Raw genomic sequence first — 18,052 nt, 5'->3', positions numbered from 1 at the left:
ACATGCATATGCTATCTGTGTGAGTAATGTTTATTTATAAAATTATGTCACGTGTCTTGGAATATATACTGAAGACTGTCTTTCAAAGTCATATACCCTGGTGGCGAATGTTTGGGGTTTTTTGCAAAATTTATTGCTATCATTGTTCTGCTTATAAATTCTTTGCAAATATATTGGTTCGTTATATGAAAATAGAGAGTGCCCATGAAAAGTGGCCATCAATTATTCACACATATATGTCTTTGCTCAGCCTGTCTTTAAACGGATGTAAAGCATTTAAATTGATAACCGTCTAAGTTGTATATCGTGTGACTTGGCCGCAATTCATAGAGGGTAAGATATGCAGTATATGAACACTAACTTTTACATTCACTTTTATTTTCATACATAAAATATCATATATTTTGATATGATATGATTTTGTCTGTCATTTAATATTAAAACACACGCTCATAAACAATATTTGAATACGCAATATTTTGTTATTGTTGAAACGTTTGAACAAAAGATTCTCTTTTCTCTTATAATCTAAATACAATGCATTCAATTTCATCTGACCTTTTCTGAACTATCAAGCTTTTGTTTTATTTCGTCACATTCAAGCTTTCTGGCCTGAAACAGAGCAAATATTTTGTGACATGCATATGCTATCTGTTTGAGTAATGTCTATTTATGAAATTATATTCCATGCCTTGGAATATTCACTGAAAACTGTCTTTCAAAGTCATATACCATTGTGGCGAATGTCTTTCTTTGCAAATTATATTGTTATCATTGTTCGAATTATACATTTTGTTTGCAAATATACTGGTTTGCTATATCAAAATTAACAATTAATAAGATTTCGCTGTTGTAAAGCATCCTATTATGTATGTATTTCAACAAACATATTTACTAGTATAGTAATACAAAACGGTGGTAAAATTAAATTGTAGACCAAAGTCACGTGATGCAGGTGTAACAGGTGAAAAAATTCCTGACAGTTTTTATGGAATAATTGGATTTTAAATAGATTTGTGTTCAATTAAAATAGTGTAAATGGATTATAAACTAATATTTAATCAATATGTGAGCTTTGATTTCGGTTTTGATGGATAAAAGAGAAGATAAAAGCCAAAAACGTAAAGCTAGTGACAGTTCAAATACATCATGCACATCATGTATCGAGCAGGATTACAAAGCAGGGCGGTACACAAGTACTCCGGAGTTGATAAGTGTTAGCGATCTACTAAAGGAAGCAAACTCTGTTCTATTTGATGAAAAAGATACAGTTGTGAATCTGGTCAATTTGTTTGATGAATGTAGTACCTCTGGGGTACAGGCTGATGGTGAATGTTCTAAACCCCGCGCCAGTCCATCAGTAAACATGGGAAAAAAAGGTAAAGCAGGGGCAGGGGCATCGAATGCAAGTTCAATTGATATTGACCCTCAAGACAATGAGTCAAGCTCTGAACCGACTATGACTGATATTATGTCATTTTTGAAAGAAATAAATGGTCGTGTTAAGGGGGTTGAAAAGCGACTGGATTCGCAGGATTTTGTGCAAGATCAAGCTAAGGGGGTCGGGGAGAGAGTGGCGGTGATTGAGGACAAAACGGAGAGTGTGGACTTTAACCTTGGAATTGCTGTGGAACGTATACAATCACTGGAAAAACAACAAATCGTTCTTAAAGATGAGTTGTGCTATATTTAGTCACAGTCCATGAGAAGCAATCTTATTTTTGGAAACATTCAGGAGTCCCCGACCGGGGAAATACCAGAAAACTGTGAAGAGATTGTAAAGAACTTTATAAGGGAAAAGCTGAAGATAGCGAGTAATCTTGTGGAAAAGTTATCATTCGAGAGGGTTCACAGAATGGGTCAAAGGGAAGCTGGAAGAAACCGGAAAATAGTGGCAAAATTTTCTTTGTATAAGGAAAGGGAGCTAGTTAGAAGGGAGTGGAAGGTCTTAAATGGCACAGGATACTTTATTCATGAGCAGTTCCCAAAGGAAGTAATTGAGAAGAGAAAAATGCTAGTTCCAAAGTTAATAGAGGCCAAGAAAGAAGGGAAGCGAGCTTGGATTTCATTTGACACTTTATATATTGATGGTAAGCCACAGCGGGAGACGAGGGGCGACCGGAAGTAGAAATGCGATGAGGGTGAACTGAAGGTGCTTTCGTGGAATGTGAATGGACTGACTGATGATAAGAAGGAAAACGATGACTTTGTAAATATTGTTACTAGTGGGGATATTGTGTTTTTGTATGAAACCTGGACTAATAGGAATAGTAAAATTGACATTTCTGGGTATGTTTCACATAACTTTTTCCGAAATTTTCATCATCGTAAAGCTAAGCGTTGTTCTGGCGGAGTTGCTGTTTATTATAAAGACTCACTTAAGCCCGGTATTAATATTGTACGAAATCATAACGATAGTATTATATGGTTAAAACTAGACAAATATTTTTTCAATCTAGATACTGATGTTTATCTGTGTGCTGTCTATTTATGGTGTGAAGGTTCACCGGCTTATGATGTAGTAAACATTGACTTTTTTGATGTGATACAAAATGACATTTATGATTTTGACCGAATTGGAACTGTGTGTTTGGTCGGCGATTGGAATAGTCGTGTTGGAGTTAGAAATGATTTTATTGTGTATGATAGATTTACTAATGATATTAATAATGATGACTATATTGCAGACGTACCCCTAGTTCGGGCCTCTCTAGACAAACATTGTAATACATTTGGCTTACGGCTTCTTGATCTTTGCAAATCCACGGGATTTCGTATTTGTAACGGCCGAATTGGCAATGATAATAATTGTGGGTCATTTACCTTTGCATCGAGAAATGGGTCGTCTGTTATTGATTACCTGTTGTGTAAGCAATTCAATTTTGATGATATTATCGGATTTAGTATGTGTCCATTCAATGAATGGAGTGATCATTGTCCACTAACGTTTTCGATAATATTTAATTATTCTTTCTGCGACAAAAGTAAAACGCAGTGCAATTTTGTTAAGCAGGTATGGTGTGATGAACTAAAAGATCAATATAGAGCGGGGTTAATATCTAAATTACCTGTGTTTAACACATTAACGGAAAATGTAAATATACAAAATAGATCAGATATTGATAATATAATACATAACTTTACACAGACCATTCACAGTATTGCTGATCCCTTGTTTAAAAAGGATTATATATTTAAAGAGAAAACTTGTTTTGTCGACAATTCACATTGTAATAGCAAACAATGGTTTGATGACGATTGTATAACGGCAAAACGTAATTACTCGGACGCTGTGAACATGTATAACAATTGTAAAACGAACACAAATAGAATACATATGTGTACCTTGAAAAATGTTTATAAAAAGCTCGTTAAGCGTAAGCGAAAGTTGTTTAAAGTTGCCCAAGGCAAATGTATTGAGCAATTACGATTTTCTAATCCTAAGGCCTTTTGGAAATATTTTAAAAAAGCTAAACAAAACAGCAGTGCTGATATTTCGTTGCAAGATTTTACCAAATATTTTTCAGAATTGAGTGATGATATATTACAAACTGAAAATGGTGAAGCCGAAGATTTTGTTAGAAATAATGATTTTACAAATACATGTGAGAGTTTCGAACCGTTATTGGACGGAGATATAACAGTTGCTGAAATAAATGCTGCTGTTAAAACATTAAAACGTAACAAGTCCTGTGGGCCAGATGCCTTGTTAAATGAATATTTCATAGAATCTATAGATATTTTGGGTTTACATTTGTGCGATGTGTTTAATGCTATTTTAAACAGTGGTTATTTCCCCGAAAGCTGGACTAAAGGAATCGTTATACCCTTACATAAAAAGGGAGCTAAAAACGATGTAAATAACTATAGAGGCATTACCCTAGTTAGTTGTATGTCAAAACTGTTAACGACGATACTAAACAAAAGAATAATATATTTCTGTGATGAAGCGAATTATATCAGACGCCCAATATGGTTTTAGAAAAGGTAGATCAACAGTTGATGCTCAGTTTGTTTTATTGAGTATTATACAAAAATTTCTTAACGAAAATAAACGTCTCTATTGTGTTTTTGTAGATTTTAAAAAGGCTTTTGATTGCATTTACAGAAATGCGTTATGGCTAAAAATGTATAAAACCGGTATTAAAGGTAAAGTTTTACGAATTGTTAAAGATATGTATGAAAAAGTAAAATCGGCTGTTAAGGTGTTAAATAACTATTCTGACTTTTTCGAGTATGCCATAGGCTTGAGGCAGGGTGAAGTCATGTCTCCGGTTTTGTTTTCCTTGTTTTTAGATGATTTAGAACTATTTTTACAAGCAGATATGAATTCAGGCCTCACTATTAATGACCTTATAGTTATACTACTATTGTTTGCGGACGATATGATTATACTAGGCAACACAGTTGAAGATATCAATAGGTCACTGTCATTATTAGAAGTGTACTGTAATAAATGGAGTCTAGAGGTTAATACAAGTAAAACAAAAGCCATGGTATTTCGTAAAAGAGGTGGTCTGTTCAGAAATGAAAAGTTTCTATATAAAAATAATTGGATTGAAGTTGTTAGCGACTTCAATTATTTGGGAACTGTTTTCAATTACACGGGCACATTTGCCAGGAATCATGAACACATAATTGGAAAGGCTCTTAAGGCACTAAATGTTTTATTGGCTAATTGCAATAAGTATAATATCAAGCCAAAAGTTAGTTGTCAATTATTTGATGCCTTCGTTGGCTCAATACTAGGTTATGGGTCTGAGGTTTGGGGATTTGGAAAATCAAAAGAAATCGAGCGCATTCATTTAAAGTTTTGTAAAAGAATCTTAAATGTACGCATTAATACTTCCAATTGTGCTATATACGGGGAACTAGGCCGTTATCCCCTGTATGTATTACGATATATTAGAATTTTAAAGTATTGGTTCAAAGTTATTGAAACAGATAATATTATAATCAAGGAAATATATAATATGTCTGTTAAAGACTGTCAAAATGGTAAACATAATTGGGTTACTGATGTTAAAGATATTCTAAGCAAACATGGCTTTGCATATGTGTTTGATAATCCACAGCTATATAATGTTAATACAATTGTCAGTCTATTCAGAGACACATTAATTGATACATTTAAGCAAACATGGGGTAATGACAAAGCTAGAAGTAGTGTTCTAAACCTGTATAATAATATTAAAACTACATTAGACCTTGAACAATATTTGAACATTCTACCGCATGACTTACGATTTTATATTACTAGATTAAGAGTGTCTGCTCATTCATTAAGGATCCACACCGGTAGATATGCTAATAACAACATTCCTAGAAATGAACGTTATTGTACTTTTTGTAATTCAAATGATCTAGAAGATGAATTTCATTTCATATTAATATGTCCTTGTTATAATGACATCAGAAGGAAATACATTAAAAAAATATTTTTATATCAGACCAAGCATGTACAAGTTTATATAACTGCTTAAGTCAGACAACAAAATACTGTATTTAAATTATCCAAATATATAAAAGAAACTCTTAAACATAGAACTTCCATTACATATAGTGATTAGTTTATATCAGCTCATCCTCATGTTTTATCATTTGCATATATTTTTTTTTACCTATGGACAATTATTCATATCTACGTATAGACATTGCCTGTATCGAATCTGTATTATGTGACATGTTGAATTCACGTTATATAAATGTATTTATATTGTATGACTATGTACCTTGTTGGTATACGTCGAATAAAATTATGTTCATGTTCATTAAAAAAAAATGTAGCCGGTGTGTGATAACTTGAATGAAAACAACAGCAACAGTGTTAAGTTACCTAAAGTTACAGGGAACACCCAATGCCCCGCTGGTAAACTTTATTACCATTTTATTATGAAATGTTCACGTTTTAACCTTAAGATATTATGTGGTTACAAGGTGACATATGATGTAATAAAGTAGTGGAACGCAAACGTCTCGGTCAATCATTACCTTTTTTGTTAATATAATAGAATATATCACAGAAATAAGTTTGCAGTTGTATAGTATTTCAAATATGGAATGGCGCTCATGAGGCACGAGAATACGAAACAATAATATCCTTTATTAACGCCTTTGTCAGGGGATTGTCTTGCTCCGAATTATTAAAAAATGCTCAACTAATTGCCACTAATAGCAATGACACTCATCTAAATAAAACGATGTTTTCCATAACTATTTATGTTTTGAAATTAAGGATAATATAAATACTAATGTTAGTGTGTCAGTGCAAGTGCTGATCGTGTATATCCGAAAGATTCGATTCATAAAAACATGTTTGTGAATGTGTCATCTTTTCCAATATGAGAAAATTATTTTCGTCTGAAATATAACTATTTGTAGACAAATATGTATATGAAAAACTACAGAAACTGGCTCAGTAGTAAAATTTTTAAACATAAACCCCGTTTAATGGCACAAGAAAAACGCCAAAGACATAAGACACAAAACAACAAATCGTCAGTAACCAAAATCTTTTAACAACATCACAAAATCCCACCGACAACACAGTACATATACACTTTATAAAACAACTAGGTCTATTTATCAAGGATTGTTAGGTACCGCCTTGGTTAGGTAACAGTAAGTTAAATGTAAATTTACTGGAGGTTTAAACCAGTTTGTGTGCACAACCCCACTCATATCAAACTTGTAGGTTAATGGTTCATATTCCAAAGTAATGTAAAAAGTAACTCCAAATTCGATCGCACTTTAACTATTTAATGCTATAATGGATCAAGAGTAGTATATAAACGACACACCCTGAAAATACAGAAATAACAATCATAAGGCATAATATAAAGAATTAATAAATAGTAAATCACACATATCTATGCATAGTAAATAATTCAATGACTTTTAAATTAAACATACATCCTAACAACTATTTAACTCAATTTTATAGTTAAGATGAGACAATCTAGTGGCCGCGATCATTGCTCAAATACATAGAAAAATATTTAACATATTAAACATACGACTAACACAGCAACAACACATTTTAAATTTCGATTGTGTAGCAAAAAGTCAATAACTATAAGTGTTGTTATTTGCATCTCTCGCTCTGTGCCCGTGTTAGTCTGTTTGGATGTAAACAAACAACAATTTATAAGTGCAAATAAGAATGAGGTATCTTCATGCAAAACATGCATATTATACACTCATATGCCGCCATGTTAAATTGTAAAACGATACAATACTAGAATTTAAATACAAATAAAAATTCACCTGCAAGCGTGAGCAATTAGAAATAATACCATGACTTTCCTCTTGATTATTCTTTAGTATCATTAGTGAAATTATGTCAGCTGTGTCTACAACAGAAGTCAAGGGAACAATGTCTTCTGAAACTCCCTCCAAAACTGAACAAAAAAGGGTCACACCTAATGACCACAATGGGTCACATAGGTCAATATACCTTCAATCAACACTTATGGTCAAAGGGAGAAAATCACAATATGATAACAATTTAGACCTAGTTACACTACTATTTGATTAAACAGTAATTATAGCAATCCAATCAAGAGGTCCTTGACAAGTTTGTTATGGTACTAAGGTTAGTTTATGCTTGAAATTTGGAATTAACGAAATATTAATTATATATGCTCAATTATAATGATAAATGTATCTTTTAAGCGTCACATATGGTATAAACATAATATCAAATAAGGCACTGCCTTGGACGGTCTCTATGAATGCTTTCAACTACAGAAACTGCTAATGCTGTACAATTTTTCATAGGTAAGCATATGTAAAAGTCAAATTGATTTCATAAGATATACCACGACTATGACTATGACCAATTAGATCATTGAGGTGCATCACAAGTAAGGTAAAGGCAATGCAAAATCAATTGAAAAGTTTAATGGTTGAGAAAAATCATCAATACAAACACAATAAATATACTTATTATCACTGAATATCATACAAGCACGTAATAGTACAAATAATGATTCCTACTTTAAACATAACAATGTAAATAAAACAGATTGAGTTTACTTAAAATTATCACAGACTCTACAATTATCTGACAATCAACATGTACTTAACTTTTTAATATGTAAAACAATATTGTGTATATTTTATATTTTTAAGCTTCTGCAAATAACCAGGACAAATGGTTTGACCCCCTCAGCAGTTTAAAAATAAATACAAATCCACTGTAATTGACGTTGTTAACGCCATCAATCATTGAATATAACAAGGTATGCAAAATATATGAACATATTAATTATTTAAATTATGATACTTTAAATTAAATTAAAAACATTGAACAACAATGCATCTAAAACATCTATAACATTTATAACATTCGTTATTGATATTGTATATATCAATACATATATATGGTGTAAAATTGTGTAAAATATATTCACTATATAGCAGTTTAACAGTTCACAACATAATCAGAACAGAACAAGAATGCACTATAATCATGATTACATAAGTCATCCAGTTTGATACTATATCCTTTGAGATAGCAATGCAAGATGAACTGTTGTGTACATATACACTTAATTGTACAGAACTTACTAGGCTAACTCAGTTCCAGCATTACATATAGTGCTTTCGCATTATTTTATACGACTCTCTCAAAAGTGAACATTCACTAACTTGATTTGTTGTGTCAATATACAAATTTAACATATATATCTAAACCATAATGGATATCTAATGCAATCAGGACATGGTTTATCAGCTAAAGAAGATATGGTACACAAACATGACATGGTAATTCTACAATACTGACAAATAAACATTTGTGCCGATGTTTAAAAACTTGTTTTCAATCATTTATAGTAAATAAGCATAGCTGCAGACTGAAGGTTTGTATAGTAAAGGAGATCTCTTTACAAACACTTTCATTAAAAACACTAGTGTTTAAATGAAGTTTATTCCATAAAATTTAACCAATTTCACGTTTTAATTAAAATTTAAAAGATATTTACATGTATTACAGTTTATGATGCTCTTTGGAGAACACTTTGGGATGCAAATGCAATTTATGTCTCCTAACTTAAACTTTCTCACCTAGGCGACCCGGGTTCGATTCCCGGCTTTGACGCATGTGAGTTTGGTTTGTGGTCACCAAGCCGGACAAGTGGGTTTTCTCCGGGTTCTCCGGTTTTCCCAACAACAAAATACCATACTCTTGCGTAAAATCGTGCCAACGAGAGTGATTAATATAATGTTGTTTCGCAATCGTTGTAAAATAAATATGTTTAAACTAACTTAAACGTTCTTGTTGATTACGGTACTTAAGTCATCGATCCCAGATTCCATATGCAACTCTGGTATAGGGTACTGAAGTGATCGATCCCAGATGAAACTCTGGTGTCCTGGATAAAAAGTAACTGGTGAATACGGTACTGAAGTGATCAATCCCAGATGCCAGTCTGGTATCCTGCATTATTGGTGAATACGGTACTGAAGTGATGGATCCCGATCTGAAACAGATAAAAACCAAATTGAAGTAAAACACGAGGGTCAATTTGCTCACATTGACACAGATGAAGTGGCTATCACACTAACAAATGAAGTCACCTTTGTTACTATATGTAAATATGGCCTAAGACCACAGTTATTTTTACTATATGTTTCATATAGACACTATGGATAAAATGTTACTGGTGAATACGGTACTGAAATGATCAATCCATGATGTCTCTCTGGTATCCTGAAAAAATAGTTACTGGTGAATACGGTACTAAAGTGATGGATCCCGATCTGAAACAGATTCACACCAAAATTAAGTAATACACAAGTGTCAATTTGTTCACATTGGCACATACGAAGAGGCTATCACACTAACAAATGAATTCACCTTTGTTAAAAATATGTAAATATGGCCACAGTTGTTTATCTATATGTTGCATATATACACTAACCTGGCTTTCACTTTAAAACAGTCCCACGTGAAAAACTGCTGTAGAACAATCCAAGACACAACAATTAAATCACAAGAAACATAGGGTTGACCAATACAGTGTCTCACAAAATTGAGTAGTAATACATGACCCTGAGGTCAAGACTGTATAAGGCTACCAACAACCTATTTACATAGTTTCACAGGCAATGATTTTTCCAAATTTTACACTGAAAACTATCATTTTTTAGCAATACAGTGTCAATTATGCTCTATGCAAAAAAACACCCGTTTCTTTTTTTTATTCAACTTTAATAAAAAATTGATACTTGAAAACAAACACTTTTTTTCTTTATTAACATCCGGTCTTGGTCAACGGTGGCAGGCAGATAACTGTGGTCTTGAGCCATATATAGCGGATATTTGTTGAATATCGGTGTACGGTTGAGGTTAATCATTGGATACCTCTGTAAGATAGGGGAGACCCCTCCCGCACCCTCCCCGTTCAACCTTTAAGTTACTCTCTGTTTCACTGATACAGTGTGGCTTGTGCTTGGCAGGACAACTTTGTCGCACCATTCCCATCAATGTTTTTAGTTTCAATCTCTCAGCCCTGCTGCTTGTTGCAGGTGTTCACACCTTCTTGTCCATCGTTTTCTTTTCAGAATATCTGGAATGGCCATGATGGTGGTCCGCACCCACCCTATCAATTCTTTCAATCACAATTTCTCACTCAGCAATAGTATTGCTTGGCATGAGGGGACACCCCTCCCGCAATCTCACTGTCTAACTTTTGAATTGCACTCTGTCACCCAAACACGGCATGGCAAGATGGACCCCCCCCCCCCTATCCATCTTCTTTGAACAATTCCTCAAACATCTATGGTGTCAGTCCGCTAGCTCCCTATCAACATATCCAGTCACAATCTTTCGTCCGCTATAGTGTTGCTTAGCACGAGGGGTCACCCCTCCTGCACTATTTATTTACAATATTTCCCATACTCTGTGAATCAAAGTAAAACCATTCATCTTATAATCACAATCACTCACAAAGCCAAGGTATCGGACCGCAACCGTCAATTGACCAGGCATAAGCTCGCACTCCGCCTCGGTTTCGCTTGACAAAAACTTCCCCTGCCACGCAATTCCTGTATATCTTTTTAGTTTCAATCTCCCAATCATGGGTTCATGATTGAAAGGTGTTCCCATCCTTAAAGTCATAATTACTCTCTCAGCTATGGTTGTGGCTCACAGACACCCCATTCATCTTTTTAGTGACAATATCTCACTCAGCCATAGCGATTTCGGAACTGGTCAACTACATGTCATAAGTTTATGAAATTGATACTTTAATTTACTCATAGTGTTTCTAAAATATAATCATACCTGTTACATGTCCGTGACAAGCTCTGCTATGTGTACCGGTGTAGTCCATGGTCGTAATTAAATCGGTAATCAACAGGGATAAATTCATGGCAATTTCTATCCGATCAACAATTGTCAAACATTTAAATAGTATTGTGAAATCCATAATGACAACTATTGGAGAATAAACCAAATAGTGACCTTCGTTTGGAATGGTAAACACTGCGTATGAATATCTTTGATAAAAAAGTGAATACAAAAAATCTATCTCCGACAACCTAAAGAAATATGATTTATTTGTCTTTGTTTGTTTGTTTGTTTGTTTACCAAAAGTATTCATAGTAATTGTTCATAAGCATACTTTGAACTATTTTTATAATTGCTGGGGCGCTAATTCGCATCTCGTTGTTTCAATTTTCATGTGAATATATTCTTTACGGAAATGGCCGATTTGGCGATGACGAAAACTACCGAATGCAGTTTCATCACGCTCTGATGAAATTTTGGTGTCCGGCATTCACGCGCTCAACATGGTTTATGAACAGAAACAAAACTGGTTCCATCACCTTTACGTTTTTCGTCAGGCTCACAGTGATTGCACTTTTTAAGAAAGTAGTGCTAAGTGTAAACGCGCATACATGTAGCCTTAATAGGGCTCTGCCGAGCTTCGCTCGGTTTATAGCCTGATTTATCTTTAGTAACTTATCCAGCAATTCTAGTGAATAAAAGTGTTGACTACAATTTACATTGATCTTACAATTCACCTACTGTTATTATGTGGAGAGGAATATTGTATTTGATTGTCAAAAAACTAAAATCATATCGCAAGTTGCATTTTTGGATTGTCTTATCAACTAATGGTACCCTTAGAGCAAGATATCAAATGATTATTCAAAGAGAGTCAATCATTGTATCGATAGGTTTCCTATCAGATCAAACAAACATGGGTTCTGACAATTTTCACCAATACCAATGGTGATTTCAAAAATTATATAATGCAAACTATTTTTTAAAAGTTGATGGAAGGATACGTGTGTTTATAAAATGACCCCTATCACATTTAAAGACTGTACTACTTCTGTGTTTAATGTATTGTGTGTTTAAGAAAACACGTTTAAGAACAACGCCATGTTACACTTAACAAACCTGTTCTGATTCATCTAAGTCTTGCTTGATTTGATTCAACAGAGCAGTGAGCTCCCGCCGGGTCTGAAATTAAACATCCAAACATAGAGCATTGCATATGCCCATTTTAACAAACGTTTTAAGATCTGACGTAGAGAGTGTTCTAATAAAAATGAAATGCAATCTTTAATACTACTAGAAGCTAGACTAAATCGTTGTTTAATTTTTTAAATAAGTAAAAGTAATAAGTGCAGAATAATTTATTCAACAATAAGAAAATACTTCATTGTTGTAACAAAAGACAATCTTGATAATAGTCAACTAAAAAACGATGATATGCGACATGTGGCCGATAACAAATATTACCACATTTAACACATATCAATCTACATGGTACAATATACCTTGTTTATTTTTGTAGTAGAGGCGATAACATCGTTGGCACTTCCATCGTCGCTTCCAGTTTCTTCTTCTTGTTGTTCACAAACTTCCTCCAAATCCTCAAACAGGCAGTGTATTATAAATTTGTTTTCTTTGAAGCCAAATCCTTTAAACGTGTGTTTGTGTTTGATTTCTTTCAGGTGGGATCTCACGTCCGAAACGTCTCTCTCAAAATGTTTATGCATTAGGTACAAGTGCCCAGCCAATTTTTTGTCAACAAAATCATCAATTTTATTTGCTTCATTGTCACACCATGTGGTTTTCTCATCACACGTCGTAGAAATACCGGAATGTGTGGTCAGGTTTTCGTTATGTTTTTTTTTGTTATTTCGTCTCTATTGATAGTTGTCAATTCATCTACACGTTGTTTAATTGTATTTCCTAATTCTATGCATGTCTGCATACAATTATCAGCATCATTCTTGTAATTCTCCTTGCTGTGTTCTGTTTCATCTTTTAAAAGCAGAATGTCTTGTTTTACCTCCATCAACAATGCCTTCATTGTGTTGATTTTCTCGCAATCAATGTTTACTCCTTTATGCATAATGTCAACGACTTCTTTTGCACAAGGAATATGTTCCAATGAAGACAGCGGCCACAAATCATGGAATCATGAATATTACAATACAAAGAAATATAAGCCTTTTCAGTCGGATGATGCTTACATCGTTCTTCTGTGATGTCCCGCAATATGACTTTTGGATTGTCTGTGTCATCCTCATGCATATTAACAGCCTCATGCATAATAACATTATGCGTTAAAAAATTATTTACTGTTTTGTGAATATGTACACACGTTTCACAAACGTTTCCGTAGGTGTTGCAATTTCCAACTGCATTTTCACTACAACACATTTCACCCTGAATCTGCTTCGATTCCATGTCATACGCTCATTTTATTTCAAGAATAATAAATAAAGCCAAAAAGCTATTTTTTGTGGAAATGTTATTTGAGTTATTGTTTTTTTGTCACTGAATCACTTCATTTTTATCACTACACCGTCATTTCATAGTTACATTGTAATCAATACACAGTCATTTGATATCTTCATTGTTATCACTACACCGTTATTTGATTGCTTCATTGTTACACTACATCGTCATATGATTACTTCATTGTTATCACTACACCGTCATTTGATTACTTCATTGTTACACTACACCGTCATCTGATTACTTCATTGTTATCTATACACCGCCATTTGATTACTTCATTGTTATCATCAAACAATCATTTGATTACTTCATTGTTATCTATTCATCGTCATTTGATTACTTCATTGTTATCACTACACCGTCAATTGAGTACTGCATTGTTACACTGCATCATCATTTGATTACTTTATTGTTATCACTACACCGTCATTTGATTACTTCATTGTTATCACTACACCGTCATTTGATTACTTCATTATTATCACTACACCGTTATTTGATTATTTCTTTGCTAATACTACGTCGTCATTTGATTACTTCATTGCCATCACGTCACCGTTATTCGAGTACAAGTATCACTGTAAATGAGAACATATACATTATAAATAAGATTATGATAATAAAACACATAACTATGAGTTTATTAAAAAGCTAACTATTATTAAGAACTTAACGATGTATCAATTGCAAATCATAAAGTCTTAATAGGCGTGCCTGCGTTTTAATTATTGGACGTTGTAACGTTGTATTATTTTATATTTAAACCGCTTGTGTATCACTACAGCCATGGTTTTGGTATTGGAATAATACGTTTCACAATGGCATAATGGAAGAGTGTCAGTTATACGTTGGATTTTTTATTGATCGATAAGTACAACCTGTAATAAATGTTTCATATAAACCGTAAGTATTTTAAACAAGCTGATTTAATGTCAACGCCATGAGATCAAAATACGGGCACTCCATAACAATACACTATCTAAATTCCGATCGCACCTATACTTTTATATTTGACCTTGATAACGGCATTAACAATCGAGTTTTTGACCAAATGAAAACACATATAATTTTGTGATTGCTGTCAAACCGGAAATCAGTGAGTAGAACAAGAGCAGTTACAGACTGCAATATCCCCGCTGAACTAAGAACAGTATCAATGCGCCTTTTGACAAAGAATCGAATGAACATTACTAGTAACTCAAAAATTGTGCAACTAGAGTTATGTTTTATTGTGCACTGCACTATTTATCAATATGATCTATATGTACATTAAGTTTGAAGTCAATACTTTAAAGACCTTTCAAGTTCTGACAAAAGCATAAGTATGAATATTGAAAAATCGAAATAACTAAAATATACCGCTGTCAAAGTTATGGTTCCTGTGCAATGCACTTTTCAATATGATGAGGCACGGCTGAATGAGCCTTCTTAAGGGTATTTAACGTTTTTATCATTTAATAGTTGAAATTACTTGTAACCTTAATAAGATGATGAGATATGAAATATAAATTGAATAAAACACCGGACTATTACTTAAAGGGCACAGTTTTAACCTAATAGTGTATATACATTGATTATTTCAGTCAATAGTCATCGTTCGATCAATGTTCTGTATTATTTCAGAGATCTAATTGGAATATGTTTCTCATTGTTCATGTCTTGTCCTGTTAAACTCATGAAAAGGAATCAGACTCATCAAGTAGCTAACTGTAGCCCTTTTTTCACTCCAATATACTAAATGTATAATCCCGGTGTCTGACCGCATAACATTTGATATCATTTGAACGGTTTGTACTTATTTATTACTGTGAAATCATTAATGTTCGTGGGCATGAAATTTCGTGGTTTGCCGAAAAAAAAACAATTTCGTGGGTACTTGAATTCGTGGATTTTCATTTTTGAAAAAAAAATTCGAAGATGCGATCGTCCTAGATCGTCTGCATAATGTCCACGCGCTGGCCCGTGATTTCCGCCTTCTACGTCACTCGGTTTATGACACTCGCTAATGTGGTACGACATGCCAATTAGTGCATATACCCATGTCACTTATCGAATTAATTGGGAATAAAGGTAATAAAAGAAGATGTACCCTGATCATAAATACAGATAGGGGAAGCCATTGAATGCCAATTAAGAATTTTGCAAACTGTGAAAACACCGAAACGCATTGTTAAAAAGCATTTTATTTTCCTACTCGGGAATATCATTAAAATAATCCATAACTTTTCAAAATGCATCTTTGATTCACATAATAAAATGTTAACAAGTTCTGAATAAAATGTACAGCATCTTCAGCATCAGAGAAAAACCATTTGAACATTATTTGTTCATTGTATACGACGTAATGGTATCATGCCATTATAAGTCGTTCTGAATAAAATCGACAGAAATAAACTCACGTTGGAAGGAGTTAAAGGTTTCAGACTTTTTTAGTGCCTTTAAAGCAATGAAATAGTCAAAACAACTGCATACAGTAAACACACCCCAGCTCGACGTGAAAAGACAACTCAGAATAAAATGTGTAAGTTAAATGTGGTTTCGTTTAAAAACAATTATATTTATAAACAGCTCTTATGCTGAAATTTGTTTTTTGTGCAAACGTTTGCATCGTTGACCCACTTTCGGTCAGATACTAGGTTGCTCAGCGGCCATGGCTATGATGCGGGCCCTGGTAACGCTAATGTTAAACAAAAAACGGTAATCAACGGCACGTGAATTTACTGAATAATGCACTTGTTCTACCGATAACGCCCGGTTTTGCGTTGTAACACACCACGATAACGGACCGAAAACACACATTCTATGCAATAATGCGTTTTGTTGTCTGGACATTTGTTTCCTTTTTCTTGCCCGGTATGCCGACTTTTATTTGAACCTGACGCAAAAACAAACAACAAATCAGCTTGGCCTAATTTAGTTAATAAACGACATAACAAAACTAAGGTTAACCGTTATGGCCTAATGCAGTTGAGTACTTAATACAGTCCAATGACCGACATAACAAAACTAAGTTAACTCGGTATGGCATAATGCAGAGCAATTACCGACATAACAAAACTAAAGTAAGTCAGTATGACCTAAAACCGTTTAGTAACCCACATAACAACACTAAGGTAAATCGGTATTGCCTAATGCAGTTCAATTATTCAATAACCGGCACAGCAAAACAAAGGTAGCAAATTATAATTATCATGTACGTGAGTGCTATCTAACATTGAATATATTAAATAAAGCGTTTATATCAAAGTCAGTTGTTAGTATCAGAAACTGTTTGTAACATAACTCATTAACGTATAACTGTGCAGATATAAGCATAGAATGTCATACCGCATTTTTATAATAACTTCTTTTGTGCAAATCGTAAAAATGAGGTATATATTTACCTGGTCCTTCAATTTTTCATGTTTTCACAAAATATGCGGGATAATGTATGACTAAAGGGTAACCATATCAGATGACCTAGATAAAGTACATGTAACCAGATAAAAAATAAGCCCATGGGAGGAAACTAGAGTGTATGTAATTAGATCGATAGCTTGAGTAGTCTGCCCTGTAATCATTGTAATATTTTCAATTACCGTTTTCACGTGAGAATATGGATCAGATATACCGTTTCTGTTGGATTGTACGTGGTTCTTTTAGTTTCAATGCGTCTAATCCTAAAAGACATAAAAATACTGACTGACAGTTTATTTCTGACTAGAACAAATTACTACGCGGAAAGAAGTTATGACCTACAACGTAATATGTTAACATGTATATGAGCACATTATACAAACGAAAACAATACGGAAGCACAACACGCAACAATTGTTTTTTCAAACTTAAGTGTCTTATTGATTATCTAACGATTTTAATGGCAAAATCTGCCATATTTACTACTGATCAGATTTCTTTCATTGCATATAATTAACAATCATCGTATTTTGAAAATGGCCATTCATCTTTTTTATTATATTTATTTGTTTTCAACATTGATGATAACTTGTTATTTATTATTTTAGCCTCAATTTCTTTAACTTAAGTTTAACAACTAAAGAAGCTATTTTTTTAAGTTATCCTATTTCGACAATATGAAAAGATTTTTTATCGTGTTACCATATAGAATGTCAATTTAAAGTCCAGAAAGTATGTTAATCTTGCACAAGTGATAACAAACCAAAAAACAATTAGCTTATATATATTACTTACTATGTTTCTAAAACTGGGGCCTTGTATATACGAGCGCTACCATCTGCTGATCGCGTATAAGCATGCCGATGACGGCATTAATGTATACAT

The 18,052-nt window shown here is 33.5% G+C and overlaps 1 protein-coding gene across 1 annotated transcript; it reads left to right on the top strand.

Annotated features, from left to right (window-relative positions):
• Positions 1–1,702: 1,702 nt before the first annotated feature.
• LOC128241166 (uncharacterized) lies at positions 1,703–2,128 on the top strand. The gene has a single exon (XM_052958132.1). It carries the CDS (start codon positions 1,703–1,705, stop codon positions 2,126–2,128), a length of 426 nt encoding a protein of 141 aa, XP_052814092.1.
• Positions 2,129–18,052: the final 15,924 nt, after the last annotated feature.

The sequence above is a fragment of the Mya arenaria genome, chromosome 7 (genome assembly GCF_026914265.1).
Source record: "Mya arenaria isolate MELC-2E11 chromosome 7, ASM2691426v1".
NCBI lineage: Eukaryota > Metazoa > Mollusca > Bivalvia > Myida > Myidae > Mya > Mya arenaria.
This window is presented reverse-complemented; position numbering and strand designations above follow the sequence as displayed.

Coding starts and splice junctions, on each gene's coding strand:
- LOC128241166 (XM_052958132.1), top strand. CDS start 1,703: ATGAGAAGCAATCTTATTTTTGGAAACATTCAGGAGTCCCCGACCGGG.